The following is a 23,615-nucleotide window of genomic DNA, read 5'->3' on the forward strand; positions in this document are numbered from 1 at the left end:
CAATTCAGTTCAATTCGGTTCGGTTCGGTTCAATTCAGTTCAATTCAATTCAATTTAGTTTAGTTCAGTTCAGCTATTTTATGCCAAAGAGAACAATCCCTAACTAAATACTTAATATGCGTAAAAGTGGTTTATATGCCTTATAATTTGAAACTAGTTATTAGGCCCGGGCTATGTCCCGGGTAAGGAGAATTTTCATTTATTAATATTATAGTTTAAAATAATAACACCAAATATCACTTGGTCTAGTGGTTAAGACTTTAATATATGACCTTGAGGTCATGGGATTAAACCTTATGCTAGCAATTTCTAGTTTACCTTATGCTATGCAATTTCTAGTTTTTTTTTATTGTATGAGGATTACAGAGCGCCACGTGGCACAGTTCCACGTTTAGGAACGCCTTTTAATATATTAATATAGATGGAGAGCGTACTATATAATAACTTATATATATTAAAAAGTAACAAACACAAGTCTTAATTATCGTAAACAACTCTCTACTATTGATAAGTAAAAAACAATTTCAATCAATAAAATTTATTTTTTATCGATAATGATAATGTTATTGTAATAAAAAAATAAGATAAAAATGGACATACATAACCTACATCTAATTTTCCTTCCATAAATGGCAAGTGACAACCTACTCCAACATGGAAATGCAAATAGTAAAAAAATGTAAATCGGGAGGATTTTCAGGGAGGAAAAAACAAAAACATGAACATAATTAACACAAGAAAAAAAGTAAAATATTAAAAGTGAAATCATATCATATATTACTAAAAAAAACAACACAAGAAAGCAAGAGGAACAAGCAAAGAGCTAAACAATGAGCATGCTTAGGAAGGTAAAAAGAGAAAGTTGAGTTCTTGAGGAGGTGGGATGAAGCAAATAATAAATCCCAAAAAATATAAAAAAGGCAACATTAAATAAACTATAGTAAAAAAAATATTAACTATATAATAAAAATAATAATTAAATAAAAATTTACAAGTGAGAAAAAAGAAAGAAAGAGTAGAGTAGAGGGACCTGCTCCAGTCTGTTGAATGTCGGCTTCTTCTTCTTCCTCCTTCTCCTGCTTCAAAAGCTGCTTTCCTCTCTTTCTTTCTACTTTCTCTCTCTTCCCCCACTTTACACTTTCTCTCTCTAAACTTCCCCACTTTTTTTTTCCTTTAATTATAGTAATTTCTCTCACCTCCATGGGAAAACCTTCATTTTTTGCCGGAAAATCAACTTTCTCCGGCAAACCCAGATTCTGTTTTTTGAAATAATTCATTCTTCTGCAAATTTGAAGTATTTTTTGCAGCTAAATATTGGGTAGAATTTAGTATTTTGTATTTTTGGGAGGTTTTTTTTTTTATGATTTGAAGGAAGTGGGTGTTAGTTTGTTTGTTTGTATATGTATTGAAGTTATTATTTTTACTTCAATTTGATTGGTGCTGATCTCCTTGATCTCTGGAGAAAGTTTTTCTTTCTTTTTTATTGACTTTTTTGGGGTTGATTTTGGAGAATTTGAGCTTGAAAATGGAATTATAATTTGAGCAAGATTGTTGCTTTTTGAGTGATTTTTGGGATCAGTGATGAATGTGGGTGTTGAATCAAGTATAGTGATGAAGGCAATGCTGCAGCTTCAAATTGTAGAAGATTAAAAAAAAGAAAGAAGAAAGTGATAAATTTTTGGAATAATTATTAAAGTGGTTTGATTGTAAAAGAGGGGTTTCATAATCATGAAGGCTCCTTCAAATGGTCTCATGGCTAATTCTGGAGAAGGTGATGGATGTTCTTTTTTGGCTTGGTCTTTAATCTTGTTTATGTATTAAAAAAAAACATCTTCATTCATTTTTTTCCCCCCAAAAAAATGTGTTTCCTTAATTAGTATTTTTGGGTGAAAATTTGATGTTCTGTTTAGTTGTATGATCTGGGAATTTTATTTTTGAATAATGAGCTGAAAGCTAGGATTTTTTTTATATTAATTATCATATTTTTGGGCTAATAGTTTTGATGGGGAATTGAATTTTTATGATGATATGGATGTAATTATTGTTCACATTAGCATGACAGAATTAACTTTTTTTTCTTTCAATAGTATTAGATTACCTTTTTTTCTTGGGGAAGTGGGGGGTAATTTTTTTGGTTTATGTTTGTTTTGTTGTTTGCATATAATCAACTAACCAGAAGAAGGGAACATAATCCATCCAAAGAGAAGAAAAAAAAAATAATGAAAGAAAGAAACAAAGGAGCATAATCAATAATAGGATAAAGATTGAAGTTGACATTTCTCTTCCTGTGGCAGCTTAAAAAAGAGCTCTGAAACTCCTGTATTCATATATATTCTTTTCACTGCTCTAGGCTCTAGCCATTAATATCTCTTAGCAAATATATTCATGAATACTTCTGACTGATTCAGTGATTCCACTTCATAAAACATGGGTAATATATAAATTTTTTAAATTCCTCATGTTTTTTTTTTTGTCTTCTTCAAAAATTATATATTTTTCATAGTTATGGGTGGTGTAAAGTGAGTAACTAGTCTTTTTGTGTAATTTCCTTTCTGGGTTGTCTGAAAGTATGTTCTTATTTAGTCAGATTAGTTGCCATGGAATGATTTTTCTCTTGGTTATTGTGCTATAGTTATATCTCAGTTTGATGATCTCTTGTTTTTTTTAGTTTGTCTACTGTAAGATTAAATGTGTCTTATATTTGTGCAATTGTTTCTCTGAACCATTTGTTTTTGGTTGTCTCTGACAGAGGGAAGGGTCATAAATTCAGAGTTGTGGCATGCCTGTGCTGGACCACTTGTTGCTGTGCCTCCTGTTGGAAGCCTTGTAGTTTACTTCCCACAAGGTCACAGTGAGCAAGTATGGCAGTTTCCATTTATGCAAGATTTGTTGTTAATGCTAAGTTCTTTCTTCTATTGGAGTTACAACTATCTTGTTTATGACGTTTTTTTCGGAATTTTGTTTCATTGTTTGCAGGTAGCAGCCTCTATGCAAAAGGAGACCGACGGCATCCCGAGCTATCCGAATCTCCCCTCAAAGTTGATTTGTATGCTCCATAATGTTACACTACATGTAAGGCAGTATCCATGTTTCTCAATCTCACCACAGTGTATCTCTTGGATTCATGATATTGAAGATTTTTACGATCCCCTCTTTGGCTTTGGATTACCACTGATCTTCGGCCGACTTCTTAGATAGATACTTGTGTTAATGTGACTTTAAGTTGATACAAGTAGATTTCAGGAATGAAATTGGATCCTAGGAGTATATGTTATATTGATGCCTTCCTTGTCATTTTCACATTTAGACATTTGTGTGGCCTTATGTTTTATTCCTTTTATATCAGGCAGACCCGGAAACTGATGAGGTATATGCACAAATGACTCTTCAACCTGTTAATAAGGTAATACAGCCGTTAATTTAAGAATCTAAAAAAAGAGTTAAAAGGAATATAATTTTCCTTGTGCAATCTTCCTTCTTTGTTGTGATTGTTCCTTCCACATCATCTCGCAGTATGATAGGGACGCATTGCTTGCTTCAGAGATGGCTCTTAAACAAAGCAGGCAACCTACGGAGTTTTTCTGCAAAACTCTTACAGCTAGTGACACAAGCACACACGGGGGTTTCTCAGTACCTCGTCGGGCTGCTGAGAAGATTTTCCCACCTCTGGTGAGTTAAATTTGAACAAAATGATTCTGTGTTTGTTTGTCATTTTTCACTACCTTATTATTGGCTTACGTGGAAGATATCTGATAGGATTTTTCTATGCAACCTCCTGCTCAAGAGCTGATGGCTAAAGATTTACATAGCCAAGCATGGACCTTTAGACATATCTATCGAGGTATACTAGAGTTCAAAATTTCCATTCCATCTTTACATTATTCAATTATCATTTATTGTGGCCGATGTCGTGCTATTAATTCTCATTTCTCAACATGTTCTGGTCTCTAGTGATCTGGGCCTCAAAGGTCCTTGCTTCTTGAGAAAATAATATTCCCATATCAAGATCATCTAGTGATTGGTATGAAAGAACTTTTCAGGACTCCCTAAGATCTGAGTAAATATCAAATTATCCCCCCCCCCCCTTCAAATGTTCTGTATGATGAGGGTTTGTTGCTTGATAATTCTAGGTGCCCCGCCTTGAGATTGTTGGATCTGACTGCTTCAATAGACTTTGATTCTTAGAATCATGAGAATTGACACTTCTACTTAACCTAGGACATGCTGTGGGTTTGGCTCAACTTCCAATTATAGTAAAAATGAGAGCTTAAACGATGGTAGAAAAGATAAAGAGTGCTGGCTTGGTTTATTCACCATGCGGTTCTTGCTTTTGATGGAGGATTGATTGAATTATGTCTCCTTCGTATCTGATTGATATTCTTCTGTACTTTGGAGAGACGGAGACTACATAATTGATGTTACAAAAATGCTTTGCCTAACTAGAGCTAGAAGCTGAAATGTGTAATGAGTGAGTACGTAATGCGAACTTTCTTAATTTCAGGGCAACCAAAACGACACTTGCTGACTACAGGATGGAGTGTTTTTGTTAGCTCAAAAAGATTGTTTGCTGGTGATTCTGTTCTCTTTATACGGTAAGTAGTCTGTCATGTTTATCCACTACAAGATTCTTTATTCTTGGGGGATTTTGTTGGAATAGGTAATGTATCTGATTCAATTGCTCATTTATAACTTGTAGAGATGAGAAATCACACCTTCTATTAGGTATACGACGTGCAAATAGACAGCAGCCTGCACTTGCATCATCTGTTATATCCAGTGACAGCATGCATATTGGAATTCTTGCTGCTGCTGCTCATGCTGCTGCTAATAACAGTCCGTTTACAATATTTTATAATCCGAGGTACTGCACTGCAAATACGTCTTGAAGGGTTTTCATTTTTCATTAGTTTGTCTGACTTAAATCCTCTGAAATTGAAAATTTTATACAGAGCTAGCCCAGCTGAATTTGTAGTTCCCTTAGCCAAGTATAACAAAGCTATGTACACCCAAGTTTCTCTTGGGATGCGATTTAGGATGATGTTTGAAACTGAGGAGTGTGGTGTACGTCGATACATGGGTACTATAACAGGCATCAGTGACCTTGATCCAGTGCGATGGAAAAACTCTCAGTGGCGTAATCTCCAGGTACTGCTCTGATTCAGGATGTCATAATCTGCATTAGTTCAGGAGCACTGTTTTCTGCTGCAATAAAGCTATCAACTGTATTGGTTGTTAATTCTTATTATCATTCCTTAAAGAGACAATTGCCTATATGTACCTGATTTTGCATATGCCATACTGGCAGCAGTAATCTGTAGTTTCACTGAACTTCTTTCGCCTGCTGTTTCTTTCCTGTATGAAACTTTTCAATATTTTCCTTAACATGCAACTGTTGATACATATGCAGTATCATCGTCCAATATAGTCATGAGAAAATGCATGTAAAAATTTCATAATTGTATTTTGTATCTGACTGTATCATTTATGTTCAGGCTTTCCTTCACCTTATTTTGTGGTGTAGTTTGATTTTCTCCCCCCTCAAAAAATTTCCATTTTCTCTTGTTGACAGGTTGGCTGGGATGAATCAACAGCTGGGGAACGACCTAGTCGAGTTTCCATTTGGGACATTGAGCCTGTTGTTACACCCTTCTACATATGTCCTCCACCTTTTTTCAGACCAAAGTTTCCTAAGCAACCGGGGATGCCAGGTAGCTGCTAAATGCTTAATTTGACATAGCATTTTATCTGAAGCTGAGTTTGGACCAACCACCACCTAGATATAGTGGTTGGTGAACATGGTTCCTATATTTTTTATGGGTTCCAACTTGCTGCTTTTTGGCTCATATCAACATCAATTGTCTCTTGCAGATGATGAATCTGATATGGAGAGCATATTTAAGAGGGGAATGCCCTGGCTTGGTGATGATTTTGGCATGAAAGATGTTCCCAACTCAATATTTCCTGGCTTGAGTTTAGTTCAATGGATGAGCATGCAACAAAATAATCAGTTTCCTGGTGCACAGTCTGCGGGTTTCCCATCCATGCTTACAGCATCTGCCTTGCATGGTGGCCTTGGTACTGATGATCCATCCAAGTTGTTGAACTTCCAGGCCCCGTCTCTGTCTGTGCCAAATTTCCAATTCAACAAAGCTGTCCAACAAAATCAAGTAGGCCAGTTACAGCAGCAACCCGCGGCCTGGTCCCAACAGCAGCAGCTCCAGCAATTGTTGCAGAATAACTCACAACAGCAACAACAGCCTCTGCAACAACAGCTGCAGAAACAACAGTTACAGCAGCAGCAGCAACAGCAACAATTACAGCAGCAGCAACAGCAACAGTTACAGCAGCAGCAGCAGCAGCAACAACAACAGTTACAGCAGCAGCAGCAACAACAGGTACATCAGCAGCAACAGCAACAGCAACAGCAACAACAACAACAGCAACCACAACAACCTCCTGCACCACAAAAGCAGCAAATACCTCAATTAACTTCTGTAAATAGTGGTCTCGTTTCTCCTAACCAGAACTTGAATCCGAATTTATCGCAGTCCCCAATGTATTCTCAGCTTCATCACCAGCAAATGGTGGGCGGAAATAACCAGGCCCCTCAAAATGTTTCGGCTAACAAAGATCCTGTTCATATAACATCTTTACCTCCAGATATGCAGTTTCAGCAGCAAACAGAACAACAAAGTAATGTTCTTCAGAGGCTTCAGCAGCAGCATCAGCATCAGCAGCAGGCACAATTGCAACAGTCCTCACAGCAGTTATTTCAAGAGAGTTTGTCACAGAGGCCGCCTGTCCTACAGAACCTCTCAGAGCACCAGCTTCAGTTCCAGCTAATGCAAAAATTACAGCAGCAACCTCAGACTCAACAGCAGCAGGCGCAGCAGCATCAACATCAACCACAGCAGTCACACCCTTTGCTGTCTCCTGTAACTTCACAAGTCCAGCATCAAGTAACAACCCAACAACATGCTGGTCAACAAAACCAAGTTTTACAGCAGCGTTCTTTATCTCAGTATCAGCCTCAAGTGAGTGTTAGCACTATTTCCACAACCCAGCTTATGAGTTCCCCACCTATGTCAGCAGTCCAACTTCAGGGAATGCAGAAAACAAGTGGGATAGCAAGATCTCTATCTGGCCCAACTGATGGTGATGCTCCGTCGTGTTCTACATCACCTTCTACTAATAATTGCCAGATTCCCCATTCAAGCTTCTTGAACCGCAACCAGCAAGTGAGGAACATGCTAGTCGAGCATTCAGTTGTTGAGCCCAATAGTAATATGTTGCAAGATGTTCAAGAGAAGTCTGATATTAGGATCAAACATGAAATCCCCAGCTCAAAAGTTATAGAACCATCAAGGATCAATGGCATCATCACTGATCCATTGGAAGCATCCTCTTCTGTCACTTCATATGGCTTGGATGCTAGTGGACTTCAACAGAATCTATCGCTCCCAAGCTTTGGGTTGGATGGTGATGTGCAGTCCCATCCAAGGAACAGTATTCCTCTTTCAACCGCAATGGATGGTTTGACGCCTGATACTTTGTTATCAAGGGACTTTGACTCGGGAAAGGAGCTTCATAACTTGCTCTCTAATTACAACGGTGCTCCTAGAGATATTGAAACAGAATTGTCGGCTGCTGCTATGAGCTCCCAGTCATTTGGGGTTCCAAATATGCCTTTCAAAACGGGATGCTCAAATGATGTTGCAGCAATTAATGACCCTGCTGTTTTGGGTGGTGGGATGTGGCCAAGCCAGACTCAACGTATGAGGACATATACAAAGGTTAGTTGTTCTGCTTATAGTTTCTTTATATTGTAATTGGTTGTCCTGCTTATTACTTTTTGGAGGTTTTAGAAGCACAATTAATGGGAAGAAGAGGTTTTAATAGAAGGGAAGAGTTTATTGTTGACCCCATTAGCCAGATTATTTGAATTTTTTCGTCACAAGGTAGTCGTACTTTTTAAGAAAGTTCTGAATAGATACTTTTGAACAAAAAAAAAATATTGGATAGTTTTGAACAAAATTTTCAAATATGTTTCACCACTTCCTTGTCTTAGCACATTATAGTGGTCCTTTAGAAGTATTCTCTCTAAATGCTTCACGACATGCAATTGATTGGATTGTTCCTCTGCTTGATACAAGTTTACTTTGTGCTTAAAATAACACTCTCTCGATGTTGTTATATGGACTGGAATACTGGATTGTTGGATCTACTTTGTTAATGATTATCCGTTGGACATGCTTTTATATGGGCCGAATTGTCGGATCTGCGTCGCTAATGATTAATCTCTTGCTGGTATGAGAGAACTAATTTCTACTTCCTTTCAATCTCCCAAAAGGTGCAAAAGCGTGGCTCAGTTGGTAGATCCATCGATGTTACCCGCTACAAGGAATACGACGAGCTCAGGCGTGATCTTGCTCGTATGTTTGGCATTGAAGGACAACTAGAAGATCCTCAAAGAACGGACTGGAAACTGGTGTATGTAGATCATGAAAATGACATTCTACTGGTGGGAGATGATCCATGGGAGTAAGTGCATATCATTCTTTTATTATCTTATTTCTATCTTTAATTTGTAATTTGTTTATTCCATTTCCTAGTCCTGAACTTTCTCTTGCTCAATGACAGTGAATTTGTAAATTGTGTTCAAAGTATAAAGATTCTATCATCTATTGAGGTCCAACAGATGAGTTTGGATGGAGATTTGGGTAGTGGACCAATCCCTAATCAAGCTTCAAGTGGTAGCGACAGTGGCAATGCATGGAGATATGACGACCACTCAGCTGCCTCGTTTAACCGATGAGGTTGTCAATTACAGTATGATTTCCCATCAGAAGTGCATTCCACTCTATGCCTGTTACATCTTTGGATGAAAGGTGCAATCAATGATAATACATAGGCAGGATGATGGATTTGCTCTTGTAACATTTCCTTTCATCAACAGTTGATACAAAATATTCTTGGGTAGGCTGCTGGATCCTTGTAACTCCCGCGCCTCCTGGTACTCATAGACTGAACACGTCATTGTAACTTACATTTTCATTTTTGAGCTCATTCTCTCTCCACTCACAATGTATCCAAATTGAGCTAGGAGCGGGAAGTTAAACTATCGGCCCTTAGGTAATAGGAAGTATGGACCTGGTTTATCTTCTGGCACCGGTGTATGTTTTAATGCAACCTACCTGTAAAGCTAGTGTTGTACTAGATGTAGTGTTGTAGTACTGCTGACTCCATATGCAAAAGGGATGGATGAAAATTTATATCACTTGTGATATGGCAATGTAAATGCAATCAAGCAGAACTAGATTTTCTTGTAGTTAGTGTTGTTTTCTTTAGATAGATGTGTTAGCCGGAATACAGATTAGTGTACAAAAAGAGACATTGCAAATTTGCAATATCACATCTTTCTTTTTAGTGTTTGGTATTCTCATTTTTCTCTGAACGGGAATCATGCACTTTATTATTAAACTAATCATGTGCATTGTTTTGATAACTGACACCCATGTGATTTCCAGCTAAATTCTTTAAAGCTTTTCATCTGAAAGTACAATTAAACGAAGAATAATACTAATGGAACAGGTGAGTTAAGATATCTGGTAAATCCACTTGGCGTAAGTCTTATACCAATTTCTCTTAAAAGAAAAAGTAGTCACGGCCCAAAAGGTCAGATTAAACTGGTTGCCCAAAAGAGATGCTAAAACAATTTTTTTTTTACTGCTATTGAAGTAAGGAAAGCAAGAAACAGAATTGCACTACTTCATTCTGAACAAGGGAGAGAACTGATTGAAATAAAGAATATACAGGAGGAGCTAGTTCATTTCTATAAGCAATTACTGGGATCTTGTGCCCAGTCTCTACCTGCTATCTATCTATCTATACAAATATATTAAAAGACATTCTTAAGAATGTATATGTGCTACGTGTTACCCTCTCTCATTCAGTAACATTTTACTCACGTCTTTCTCATATAGTAAAAAAAGTATTGTTAACGTGAAGATTTGAACCCACAACCTCAAGTATGAAAGAAAGAGATTCAACTATCACTCCACCATACTATTATTGTTTATTTAATCAAAATTGATAATGATATATGAATGTAAAACTTTTGAGATCCATATAATGAATGAGATGAGTTTTTGAAATGAGTATGAGATGACTTATTTAACTACTACTAAATTGTAGAACAGAGAAATCTTGGAGAATCACCCGGACCTAAATACTAGTTGATCTTACAATAGTGAGATATGGTCCTGCTCTTAGCTTGTTGTCTAGAGCTGAGTTAGTGAAGCATGTTACATGTGATGAAATTGATAGAGCCCTTGCTTCAATAGATGACTCTAAGGCTCCCGTGGATGGATATTATGCTGTTTTTTTTTTCTGGAAGAGTTGGTCTATCATCAAGAAAGATGTTTACAAGGGAGTGTTGGAATTTTTTCAGAATGTGTTTTTGCATAAACCTATTAACACTACTGGTATCACCCTGGTTCCTAAAATCAAACAAGCTATCGTAGCTAAAGATTTTAGGCTCATAGCCTGCTGCACAATTATCTACAATGGAGTGTTAAAATTTTTTCAGAATGTGTTTTTGCATAAACGTAGTAACACTACTGGCCTTATCCTGGTTCCTAAAATCTCACAAGCTATCGCTAAAGATTTTAGGTTCATAGCCTGCTACACAATTATCTACAAGATCATTTCTAAGATCATAACTCATAGAATGCAATCTATCATGCATGAAGTTTTTAGTCCTTCTCAAGCAGAATTCATTCCTGACAACATTTTGTTAGCTACAAAGCTAATAAGGGGCTATACTAGGAAGCATCTTTCTGCTAGATGTGTCATTAAGGTAGATACAAAAAAGGCATATGAGTTAGTTAAATGGCCATTCTTGGAAAAAATGCTTCTGGAATTAGGTTTTTCCAATTTGTTTGTTAGTAGGATAATGGGTTGTGTTAGAAGTGTCTCATACTCTATCTTGATAAATGGCATATTTTCAAGCAAAAAAAGACATGAGACAAGGTGATCCCTTATCACCTTTTCTATTTTCCCTCAGTATCGAATATCTTACCAAATGCCTAGGAGAGTTGAAGAATGAACCTGCTTTCAACTTCCATCCTAAGTGTGAAAGAATTCATTTGAATCATCTCATGTTCGCAGATGATCATAGTTTTGTGGGGAAAATCATGGTTGCTTTCAACAAATTCTCTCAAGCCTATGATCTAGTTGCTGGTATTGAAAAGAGTAGCATCTACATAGTTGGGGTGTCATATGATGAAGCTAGGGATATAGCTACAGCGGTACATCTTCCTGTTGGTGACTTTCCCTTCAAATACCATGGGGTTCCCTTATCTGCCAAGAAGCTGAACTACAGCCAATGTAAAGTTTTGGTTGAGAAAATCACTGAAAGAGCTCAACTGGTTAGAAGTGTGTTAAGTAGTACGCAAAACTACTAGGCCTGCATTTTCCCCTTGTCTAAAAAGATTAGCAAGGTTGTCAAGAGTGTGTATAGGAAATTTTTGTGGACTGAAAAAACCTTGAATTATAAAAAAGGCTCCTATTTCCTGAAATCAGTTCTATAATTCTAAAATTTATGCAGTCCTTTTCGAAACGCAGGGGAACAAAGACAAGGAGCGATTTGAACCTATAACCACCGGAGATCGGTTAGGGAAAGTGAGAACTGCTTTTTTTTAGGGTTGGAGGGGGTGAGAGACTAAGGCTTCACCATAAGAAACATTGAATAGAAACACAAAGCAACTGAGCAGGCATCGCCTGACTTTTCATAGAGCCAATCGAACCAAACATGTTCCATCCAGGGGAAAAAGCCGCCTTCTCATACTGAAACCAATCTTCAACTTTCTGTTTCACTGGTTTCATATTTAAGATCAAGAATACATTGTTGAAATGAAAATTGAACTCAACAATCAAAAATGCAAGCACAACTATGGACACGAGTTGTTATAGTAGACACCTTTTTATGCTCCTGCCAGTAGCTACAAAAATCATTACCACCTAAACGTTACTTCTACAGACATCCCGGGACTTGTAAACTAAGAAGAAAGCACAGCCATAACATCAGACGACCTAAGCACAATGTAATCTGAGCCGTCTTTGCCCTTGAACTCATTCCCTGCGTACTTGGAGTACATCACTGTGTTACCTGGTGATACTGACAATGGTTTTCTGTTACCTTCCTCGTCCAACGGACCGGGACCAACGGCGATTACCTGTATATAAACGTTAATTAAGAAATCGGGCACATCTAGAAACGCAATACAAATAAACATATGAGATTGGAGATAGGTGATGATTACACTGCCAACTGAGGGCTTCTCCTTGGATGCCTCTGTCAATAGCAAACCTCCAGCAGTTGTCTGTTCAGCCTCAGCAACCTACAATTTTCACACATATATTCAAGCAAGGCATTCGGCTTCCATCAGCAATAATGAAATAAGGGACAAGGGGAAATACACAGAAAGAAAAGATCTAAGCTTCATTTGAAAATCTGTTCCATCATTCCTGCCCAACATAGAAGATGAAATATGTGCAAGTATCTAAAGCCAAGGATGACGTGCTCAAGCACGTCCTCCTATAAATCCTATTAAACATTATTTTTCGAACGAATCATCTACAGAAAAAGATGGCTTCTGTTATATCCTATTAAACATTATCTTTCGAACGAATCATCTACAGAAAAAGATGGCTTCTGTAATCTGAATTGCACGTACTCCGATGCGGACACGGCAACGGAGACAAAACAGAAGTGGAATTATATTTGTTCTTTATTAGTCTACTAAAAGATCAGTCTAAAAGCTTTTATGTTTAATCTTGTTAACGTATTTATGTGTCACTAACTATAAACTAATTTGTGATTTTCTTCTCTCATTTTCACTCACCTTATCGATATTATTAAATATAATTCTCTGCATGCACTAAAAAAAAAAATCCACCAAGTGTCTCAAAGCCGGACTGAGAGTCATACAGTCGCGAACGGTCATATATATACATACAATACAGAACAATCATCTGGGGAGTCCGAAATGTGTGTGTGGGCACAAGACATGAAGTGTCCATGCAACCTAGACTAATACAGTATATCATTACAGCCATGTTGAATCTAATAAACTTCACATTAACAATTAAGCCAAAGTCGTGCGTTTACTTGTATTGCAAATGCAGTCTTTCTAAGCAAATATGCATAATATTCAAATAGGGAATACAGCAGGTGATTTAAGTAATTAGCCAAGGGATGATATCACATGTATAAACAGAAACCATATAACATTAAGCACACTGACCTTAATAAGGACTCTCTCATTCATAGGCTTAAGTTCCTTGATATCATCTGTCTCCAGGATGCCAACAATGTCATCTTCCTTCATTAACAGATGGTTTGACCCATTAAACTCCAACTCAGTCCCCGCATACTTTGAGTACACTACCTGGCTTCCAGTCTGCGCCAAGTAAAATGGACAGGAAAATATCAGTCAAACAGATGAGATGTTTAATCACCGAACAACATTAGGCAACTAAACAATTACCTTGACACCAATTTCTATTTTGCTCTTCCCAATTGTCCTTCCCTCTCCAACAGCAACCACCTCACCATATTGTGGCTTACTGAGAGCAGTTGAGGGTAGCAAAATTCCACCTGAAGTCTTCTCCTCTGCTTCCTTGATCTTGATCAACACTCTATCAGCCAGAGGTGTAATTGTGGTATACTATTCAGTGAACCAACGAATGTCAGTAATTGTTCAAGCACTGGTAGCTTACATCTTGCACTCGTGACAATAACAATCTATCTATCCACGTTTCAAACCAGACACTTTGCCATCTCATAGCACACTTGTACTCAAAATAATAATAGTCCAGCAATTTCCGAATTAATACCACTCCTTCTGACCAATATTCCACATTACTAGTTGATTTTTCTGGACTCCAAGAACAAAATCTTGACAATATCAGTAACTTTATGATATCTCAGTTCATTAACATTATAATTCTATTTAGTTCCACATTTTGTTAAAAATCAAAAGTCAAACTCAATCTTAAAATATGTGGATTCTTTACATCAGAACTACGGAGTACAAACTTTGCTTAAAGTAGTTAAAAATATTGTATGACAACAATTTTTCATCATCACCCAAACATATATTTCAACTAGAAAACAACAATGAAGATTGAAGAACATTCACAATTGAGTACTATCAAAAGGGCAAAGACCAAATATCTAAGGGTCAAGAACCTCAGTTAACGATCAACAAAACAAAGAATTGCCCTTATCGAATTGAGTAGTCAATACCAGATTGCAGGAAAAAAAAGGAGTAGATTACTCCTATACGCAAATGTGCAAAGGGGTAGCCCAAATGCACACCCTCCATTCTTTAACAGTTGCAACAATTCCTTAACTTAAATGTTTCAAATTCATTGCAGCATCATTTCTCGCTCTCAGTATCTCTCTCATCATTACGTGTTATCTGTATCACATAGATCCCCTAACTAAATTCCTGTCCATCCCTCCATGTTGCTGCAAAGAACTGTGGAAGTGAAGTTCAGAATCTCTACAGGATGAATGACGGGTGGCAGAAATCCCCATACTCACTAGTAAGGTAAACACTCTATTTCCCATGTTTGTGTCAGTTAGAGGCTTAAATTCCTTATAGCACCACAAAGCAATGATTCCTTGAATTGCCATAACCGCAGTTGACCTCAATATAACTCTTTTCTTAGATAGAAAAACTTTTCCGCTAAATTTTAATAATCGTACAACCCAAATTGAATGATCATTCTGCATCTCAGCAACAATAATTCCAAGACCACAAACTACTAAGACACCCTATTGCACAACAAGAATTCCATGACCTCATACCAAACTCAGACAAAATAGGCGAAAATATAAAGAAAACCACGCTCAAATAACACACCTACCCAACATCATTTCCACCCATCAAACTGAACACTTAATCCCAATAATTCCTCAATCCAATGAACTCAACAATCACCAATGCAACAAATTCAACCCAACCATTTCTACATAAATCCTTAGACAACCAACATATCCATCATCACACTCCAGGATACACTCAATCCAAAAACAACTAAATCATGAAACACACTCACACCTTCTATAGCAACAAGCCTTCAATCAATTTCAACCAAAGCTAAAAAGATAAAAAAAAAAAATTAACCAAAAATAGCAAAACAAAATACTATCTAACAACAGCCATATATCAATCACAAGTAAGAGTACCTTGGGAGCAACAACAGTAGCAGCTTTAACAACAAGAGGGCGGAAACACCTTTGACTAAGCCCTTGTTTTAATGGTGCAAAAGCAGCAATCTTTATTGCTGAAGGTCTAAGCCCTTCAAAAGTGGGCAAACCTCTGCTTGAAACACTTGTTGCTGTAAGCTGGGCTGCTGCCATTTCCCTGCTTTCATGATTAAAAAATACCCAAAAAAATTAGCAAAAAAATACACAACAAAAATTTAGCAAAAAAAAGCACCCATAAAAATACCCACTAACAAGATTGAAAAGCAGATGTTACAATACTACCCACAATTCAAAATAAGCTGAATTTCTTAAAAAGTGTAACTATTTGTATAAAGAACATACAAAGAAAACCCAGAAAGTAGGTTTTTCAATTGAAATGTAAGGTAAATTTACCTGTTTTTAGTGCAAGATGGATGCAAATCGTGTGTGTGTGAGTTGAGATAGAGAAAGAGTGTGAGAGATAAGATGATGGTAGGAATTAGGATAATGAAACCCTAGAAGTTTCGGTGTTAATAATTTAAAATGGGAAGAGAAGGAGAGTTCTAGAGAATTGTAACGTTTGAATGGATGGTTGTGTAGATGGGTCACGAATTCATGTTTATTGGGTAGGCTTGGAATTGATGCCCAATTGTCATTTTTATTCTTTTATGTATGGCCCAATACAAGACAACTTATGAAGAAGCTCTTTTGGGGTACAAGGAAATTACAAAGTTATGTAGATGAAATTCTGACCTTTGTATTAAGGATACATTTGAACGAGACTGTAGGGTTGTGAATGAAAGGTATAATGAATTTAAAATTAGTGATTGTTATAGTAAATATGTTAATTTTGAAAATTGATAATTGAAAATTGAGAATTTAGGGTCTGTTCGGTATTACGGTTAGTTTTTAGTTTTTGGTTTTATGAATATGAAAGTTTTATTATATAAAGGATATAATAAACTTCAAATTATTCACACTTATACTAATCATTTTAATTTTAAAAACTGACAAGAACAAAATTTGAAAACTATAGGCTTGTTCTTTATCGTTTTCGGTTTTCAGTTTTCAGTTTTTTTTTTTTTTTTAAAAAAAAAGACAAAAATATGATCATGGAAACTAGAATAATTAGTTTCTATTTTTCTGTTGTCAATTTTCAAAAATGGCATGTTTAATATAAGTATAACTAGTTTTAAGTTTATTATACCCCTTATATCATATGACTTTTATGTTAATAAAACAAAAAACTGAAAACTACAGTGACGTCGAACAAGCCCTACCTTTTCAGGTTTCCATATGTTTGTTTTTTATTTTCTAGAAAAGCTGAAAACTAGACTTATAAAATGATAACAAATGAGCCTTAACTTTTTCTGATTTCTATATTCTGTTTTTAATTTTTAGAAAATACTGAAAATAGAAACGATTACAAACATGCCCAAATTAAATGATGTTTACCGCTAAGAAAGTTGTGAATTATCACTTTGACACATGCTACTTTGGTGTCATTAATTATCCTTAAAAGTAGTATACTTTATTACTCCCTCTGCTTTTTTTTTTAGTTGTTACATTTTTCTTAAATGATTCTTTTTACTTGATATATTGTTTCAAGGGGTTTATTAAACATCGCCCCGAAATTACTTAAAATAGCCCCAAATTTATTTTTATAGACTATTTTACTCTTTCCTCTTTTCAACACCACCCACCACCCCCACCATCATATCCTACCTCCCCACTGCCATCTGCGACCTCCACCACCATCATCTTCCTCCTGCGACCTCCACCACCACCCACCTAAAAAGCAGGCAAATTTTTTTTGGAGACCATGGGCGAACGTCTGCGATGGACGTTCTACCCATGGCCCGAACGTTTGGCCTGGACGTTCGAGCCATGGGGTGAACGTCCGCGGTGGACGTTCTTCCCATGGCCCCAACGTCCAAGCCAAACGTTCGGGCCATGGGTGGAACGTCTATCGCGGACATTAGCCCATGGTCACCAAAAAAAATTTTGAATTGGAGGCTTGCTTCTGTAATTTCGAAGCAATGGAGACCAGGAATGTTGTCTTCAATTTGCAGTGGCTTCCAAATGGCGGCAGTGTTGGTAGGAATTGCAGTCGGTGTTGAAGGAGAAATAGAGACTTTAAATCTGGGTAAATCGTAGGGCATGGGGGTTGGTGGTGGTGCTTCGAATCTTCGAATCTGGGTATATCGCAGGGTGCCAGGCTGTTATGGGTGGTGGTTGTGGGTAAATCGCAGGGGGATGGTGGTGGTGGTTGCGGGTAAATCGCAGGGGCTGGTGGTGGTGGTAGTTGTGGGTAAATCGCAGGGGATTGCAGGAGGTGGGGAGGTGGGGAGGTGGAAGGGCTGCTCGTGGGGGTGGGGGGCTGCTGTGGGTGGATGTGACAATGGGGTTGGTGGTGATGGCGGCAGGAGGGTGGGGGCAGGAGGGTGGTTGTGGTAATGGGCCGGGGTTGGTGGTGGTGGGGGGGTGGATGGTGGTAGGGGTGGGGGGTTAGAGAGAAAGAAAAAGAAGGTTATAAATGACATTTCAATGTTTTTTTGGGCGATTTTAAGTAATTTTTGGGCAATAAATAGAAGTTCAGTGGAGATTGTTAAACACCGCCCCGAAATTTCTAAAAATCGCCCAAAGTACACTTGAAAATACAAGTTTACCCTTAACTTTCTCTTTCATCCTCACCATCACGAAACCAATCCCTCACTACCCAACAACCACCACCATACACACAACCACCATACCACTGAAACCATGCACACCACCAACTAAACCACACACACCACCAACGAAACCAAAAATAATTGGCTTCCTCCACCAGCGAAACGTCCGGCCGGACGTTCCAGCCATCGCCCAAAAAAAAATTAACTCTCTGGCCGCTTGAGAGTTTTGGGTTTATATGCGGCGATTTCGTTGGGGTTGGTGGTGGAGCTAGAGAGTAAAAAATAAAGGTAAGGGTTTAATTGTATTTTCAAATGTGCTTTGGAGAGATTTTAATAAGTTTTGGAGCGATATTTAGCATTTCAGTTTTTTACTACTTTTCCCTTCAGATTGTAAGCTCCCCCACCTCATCTATACATATATATTAAAAGGCGTGCATAAACAAGAAACTGTGCCACGTGGCGCTCTCCCTAGGGAGTTTTAGCTCATGTAATCCATGTCAATAAAAAAATTTATATATTGCATAGTATAGGGTTTGATCTCAAGACCTCAAGTACATATACTAAAGTCTTAACCACTAGACTAAGTTGTATATAGTGTTATTATCATTAAGTATTATATTAATAAATGTAATTGTTTCTTAACCGGGGCATAGCCCGGGCCTAATAACTAGTTTAATACTAAAGGGGGTCAAAAAGTATGCTAAAAAAGAATGAAAGGGGCATTTGCTAAATTTGTAGTAATGGATAATTAATGACATTAATGATAAAAGGTGTAAATTGACTTTTGTGCAATCAAAATATAACTTATGTTTTAAAACGGAGGGAATAGAAAATTTTTCCTTGAATAATGCAAAAGAGGGTATTAATTCCACAAATATGCCCCAAAAAAAAAATCCCTGCGTACCGTCCATGTAGGACGGCACACGAGAATTTTTTTTTCTACTTAAGTTAAACCGCTACTTAGAATAGCGGTTTACACAAACAAACCGCTACTCTAAGCAGCGGTTATGGTTAAAATTAACCGCTATTTTGAGTAGCGGTTGACACTCGTTGACCGCGACTTTAAGTGGCGGTTTAGTCGCCCTTGAACCCAGTCATGTAAACCGCTACTCCCAGTAGCGGTTCATCAAAGGAAACCGCTACTTCAAGTAGCGGTTTAGTAAAATCCCCAATTCCAACCTAATTTCCCCAATTTCTCACATTTGAACTTTTTTTCTCTCAAACTCACTTCTTCCTCTCTCTCTCTCTTACGACGACCGGAGCTCACCATCATCCCACAAAACCACCGGCGAGGACCGGCGACCGGAGCTCAGCCACCGATAGCACGGAACTGGCGCTAGGCGCACCACCACCGGCGCACAACTGACGCCAGGCGCACCACCACCAATTGTTTTTTTGTGAGTTTTTAATTTATGTTTTTTTTTTAATTTAATTTTCTTAGCATGCCATATTAGTTATGTATTTTAGGTTTATAACTGTTGTTAGATGGAAATCGTTTAGTTTGATTAGTATAATCTAGTTGTTGATATTGGTTGGTTAAAAATTTAACATATTGTAATGGTTGATTTTGCATGAATTGGAAGGTGATATATTGTTGATATTGTTGGTTAAAAATGGTGTTGAGCATTTTGTGATGGTTGATTTTGCATGAATTGTTGTGTTTAGTTGCAAATACTACTAGTATAGGTGAAGAATGGTGTTCATATTGTTTGAATGTGTAGAATAAGAATAACTTAAACATTATGTTTTTTGTATGTAGAATATGGAACAACCTAAATATCCTCTATACCTTTATTGGAATGGTGAATTATCTCAAAATGATGTTGATATTGTGTATAGAGGTGGAAGGAAAAATTTTTGTTCATCAATTCCGGTATGATGTTTCAAGAGATTCTGAATAGGGTATATGACGTTGTTGGATGTGATCGTATGTATGTGGAACTGAAATTGTTTATGAGATATCCGATGCCGGGAAAATATGTGCCAATTGCACTAGAGGATGACGAGTCACTGAGTGCTATGTGGCTTTCAGTGACACAAACGTCAGCCATGGCAATGGAGGTGTACATTGAACAAGTTCCCAAGAGATAAATGTGCAAAGTAATGTGGGTTATGTACCTTCAATGGACTTTAGGGATAGCATGGAGGTACCGACATCAGCTCCTAATATGCAATTTGAATCATTTACTAGCATGTTGTCAGACCCACATTATGTCAATCAGCACATGAATGAGTTTATTTTCCTGTTCGTCTCCCCACATACCATCCACATTCCATCTCGACACTCTACATCAAAATGATGTTGATTTTTTGGGAAAGAGGAGGAGCATGTGGATTCTGATAGGGATGAGGATGATGATGCAAGGAACAATGACAAGGCAATAAAGGCTGGTGTTCCTTCACAAGATTGGCTTAGAGTTGACGAAGTTGATCAAAGGTTAATAGATTCATGGATGACTTGGAATTCACTGGTTCATTGACTGTGGCTTCTGAATTTGAGATAGGACAAGAGTTGCCTCATTGCAGCAATTAAAGAATTTTGTGAAAGCATGGTCGATCTCTAGAAACCAGATGTTTCGGGTGTTAGAGTCAGAGCCCACAAAGTATGTCATTGAATGTGCCAGAAAGGAAGTGTGTCACTGTCCATGGAGGTTGCGTGCAATCATGACTAAGTCGTTCTCATTCAAAATTGTACGATATGTTGGTCCACATGCAAGCAATTGTTTGGGAGACATAACATGTGGAGACCATCCTCTCATTTCATCAGATTTCGTTGCTGATCTTATCGAGGATTTCATTAGGACTGATCCTTCATTCAAAGTTCAGTCCATCCTTACTTTTGTGAAGAACCAATATCAATTTTCAATAACATATAAGAGAGCTTGGTTAGCAAAACAAAAGGCAATAAGCAATATTTTTGGTGATTGGGATAAGTCGTATCAAGAGTTACCAGGTACTTGCAAGCCTTGAAAGAGTCCAATCGAGGCACTGTCGTTTACTGGTGTACGATCCCAACACAAGATCCTACTACGCACATCTTTAAGAGGGTCTTCTGGGCCTTTAAACCCTCCATTTCCGGATTCCGTCATTGTCGGCCTCTTATCACTATAGATGGTACTCACTTGTACGGGAAATACAAAGGCAAATTATTGATTGCTATGGGAACAGATGCTAATTTCCAGCTATTCCCACTTGCCTTTGCTGTTGTGGAGGAAGAAAGCACGGAGGACTGGTCTTGGTTTTTAGCTTGCATTAGACGTTCTGTCACAGATAGAAAGGATTTGTGTGTCATCTCTGATCGTCATAGGGGTATCCTTGCAGCTATGAACGAGCCTTAAAGTGGATGGGAAGAACCATATGCACATCACCGCTTTTGTGTGCGTCATCTTGCTTCGAACTTGAATTCGAAGTATAAGAATGCTGCCATCAAGAATCTATTCGGAAAAGCTGCATATGCTAGGCAGAAAAGGAAGTTTTTGTACTATATGGATCGAATTGGCTCCATTAATGTCGAGGCAGCTAGATATCTGTTGGACATTCCCCTTCATCTATGGTCTCTCATCATGATGGTGGGTGTAGATATGGTGTGCAAACCACCAACATGTCTGAAGTGTTTAATGGTGTCCTAAAAGGGCAAGATGTCTTCCGATCACTGCTTTGGTAAGAAGACATTTTATCGTGTCAATTCTTATTTTGCTACAAGGAGAGAATTGGTAGAAAAAGACTTGAGGAAGGCCATGATTATAGCCCGAAGGCGACTACCATCATTGAAAAGAACATGGAGAAGGCGTTCATGAGGTGATTGTGTTTGATATGAACGAGGGCTATTTGAGGTCACTACTGGCGTGGAGACCGTATTGCAGGGAAAGGTGGAAAGAAACACACGGTAACTTAATGCAGAAGACATGTACATGTGAGAAAGTCATAATATATAAGTTGTCGTGTTCTCATGTCCTTGCGATCTGTCGATACCGAAGCTTGTCATATAGTGGTTTTGTGGACGCTTCTTTTATGACTACCTCGTATCGATCTACTTATATGTCCTTTTTCAAGCCTGTGCCTGATATGCATAATTGTTCTCCATATGATGGTCCGAGAATTATAGCTGATGAGAGGCTAAAACGTGGAGCTGGACGTCCAAGGTCCACTCGAATACAAAATGAAATGGATGCAGCTGATAGGCCTGGCAAATATAGATGTAGCATTTGTAAGGTTTCAGGACACAATAAGCAAAGATGTCCTAATAAGAACGGTGAAGGAACATCTGGGTAAATGTTTTCATATTTTTTAAATTTCATAAATTTATATATTATTATCATAGTCGTCATTGTGTTACTAACCGGTATATGTTTTTTTTTCTTAGGTCTGATGGCACAATCCATCTTTCCCGGCCCCATTGATCGCAGCGTTCTCACCTTCCAGGACAAGCATCAGAGTGAGGATGCCTGGAGGGGAGTAGCGGACACGATATTATCGTGTCGGTTGCATCATCATAGTCTCATTCTTGACTGGTAGGTTCACGATAGGGTTCTTTGGTATGTTAAGCGTGCTGGTTTTCTCGGAATACATCGTTTGGTAGGGGGAGGTTTGGAGATTGATCGACCACTTCTGACGGCATTAGTGGAGCGATGGAGGCAGGAGACACATCCCTTCCATTTGACTGTCGGGGAGGCGACGATTACTTTAGAAGATGTCGCTATTATCCTTGGACTTAGAGTGCACGGGCCACCTGTTATTGGTCGAGACGAGGGTAATTGGGCTACAATAGTTTTCAATTTGTTAGGGATTTGGCCCACCACATTAGAGAACGAGCTCAAAGTTCTCCAGGGTTCATCTTTGAGGTTGACATGGCTTCGACATCATTTTTTCTTGTTGCCGAACGATGCTGATGAGGTGACAGTACAACGATTCGCACGGGCTTATATTCTTGTCTTGATGGGGTCCATTCTTTTTGCTGACAAGAGTGGAGATGCAGTCCAGGTTCTTTATCTTCCACTTTTGGCAGATCTCGACGTAGCAGGGACATATAGCTGGGGTAGTGCGACCCTTGCATACTTGTATCGACAGCTATGTCGGGCACCACAGAGGAGTGCGAGGGAGTTAAGTGGCCCTATATTGTTGTTACAGCTTTGGGAATGGGAGCACATACACATCGGCAGACCTCGGATTTCGAGGGTGCGGGACCTACCTCCACAGTTTGACGACGACGTTCCTATTTTAGGCTCCCAGCATGTTCCAGGGATTGACCCTTTAGCTGTCAGGTAATATGCAGTGTCTCACATTTGTTGACATTATTTAGTTTCATTTTAATTTTCTCAAAGATATTAATGTGTATTTCTTTTCAGTTGGCTTCGGATACACCTCACTAGGTCCCACTTAGCAAGTGGGCTTCCTTACTTTAGGGATGCACGACCATCAGACGGACGAGCAGGTACATAAGGTCTCACATGCCTAATATTTGCAAGATTCTTTCTTTGTTGATGACTTGGCAGCCATATACTGATGCGAGACTGGCGTTGTTACCTGCTATATGTCGAGCAGATCGACATGTATGGCGCACATTAGCTCCACTTATTTGTTTCGACATTGTGGAGTTTCATTTTACCTGATCGAGTTATGCGCCAGTTTGGATTCGAGCAGATGATTCCACCACCTTGTGATACGAGCACAACCCTTCATAACAT

General features: G+C 38.2%; 4 protein-coding genes across 6 annotated transcripts; 3 read left to right on the forward strand and 1 right to left on the reverse strand.

The window, feature by feature from the left end:
* Positions 1-1,376: 1,376 nt before the first annotated feature.
* Positions 1,377-9,426, forward strand: LOC104901644 (auxin response factor 7). 2 transcript variants are annotated; one of them, XM_010689234.4, is made up of 13 exons: positions 1,377-1,771; positions 2,750-2,859; positions 2,977-3,072; positions 3,347-3,403; positions 3,514-3,669; positions 3,757-3,841; positions 4,502-4,592; positions 4,697-4,861; positions 4,950-5,145; positions 5,570-5,708; positions 5,869-7,793; positions 8,351-8,541; positions 8,641-9,426. In XM_010689234.4, exons 1-13 carry the CDS (start codon positions 1,729-1,731, stop codon positions 8,813-8,815), a joined length of 3,429 nt encoding a protein of 1,142 aa, XP_010687536.1. In that variant the 5' UTR covers positions 1,377-1,728; the 3' UTR covers positions 8,816-9,426. The 2 variants fall into 2 exon arrangements, with proteins under 2 accessions (XP_010687536.1, XP_010687537.1); XM_010689235.3 differs by lacking the exon at positions 1,377-1,771 and adding an exon at positions 2,274-2,431.
* A 1,568-nt stretch (positions 9,427-10,994) lies between these two features.
* On the forward strand, positions 10,995-11,703 carry LOC125492700 (uncharacterized). The gene is made up of 2 exons (XM_048635411.1): positions 10,995-11,429; positions 11,626-11,703. The coding sequence occupies exons 1-2, from the start codon at positions 10,995-10,997 to the stop codon at positions 11,701-11,703; spliced, it is 513 nt and encodes a 170-aa protein (XP_048491368.1).
* Positions 11,704-11,815: 112 nt separating this feature from the next.
* On the reverse strand, positions 11,816-15,847 carry LOC104901645 (20 kDa chaperonin, chloroplastic). 2 transcript variants are annotated; one of them, XM_010689238.4, is made up of 6 exons: positions 15,674-15,847; positions 15,260-15,440; positions 13,551-13,730; positions 13,308-13,463; positions 12,324-12,401; positions 11,816-12,236 (listed from the first exon to the last, which is right to left on the reverse strand). In XM_010689238.4, the coding sequence occupies exons 2-6, from the start codon at positions 15,431-15,433 to the stop codon at positions 12,060-12,062; spliced, it is 765 nt and encodes a 254-aa protein (XP_010687540.2). In that variant the 5' UTR covers positions 15,434-15,440; positions 15,674-15,847; the 3' UTR covers positions 11,816-12,059. The 2 variants fall into 2 exon arrangements, with proteins under 2 accessions (XP_010687540.2, XP_010687539.2); XM_010689237.4 differs by having other exon boundaries at positions 15,260-15,437; positions 15,674-15,846.
* A 3,962-nt stretch (positions 15,848-19,809) lies between these two features.
* LOC130589930 (uncharacterized) lies at positions 19,810-21,269 on the forward strand. Its single transcript, XM_057391580.1, has 4 exons — positions 19,810-19,992; positions 20,256-20,368; positions 20,436-20,884; positions 21,043-21,269. The coding sequence occupies exons 1-4, from the start codon at positions 19,810-19,812 to the stop codon at positions 21,267-21,269; spliced, it is 972 nt and encodes a 323-aa protein (XP_057247563.1).
* Positions 21,270-23,615: the final 2,346 nt, after the last annotated feature.

Source organism: Beta vulgaris, chromosome 8 (assembly GCF_026745355.1).
Source record: "Beta vulgaris subsp. vulgaris cultivar EL10 chromosome 8, EL10.2, whole genome shotgun sequence".
Classification (NCBI taxonomy): Eukaryota; Viridiplantae; Streptophyta; class Magnoliopsida; order Caryophyllales; family Amaranthaceae; genus Beta; species Beta vulgaris.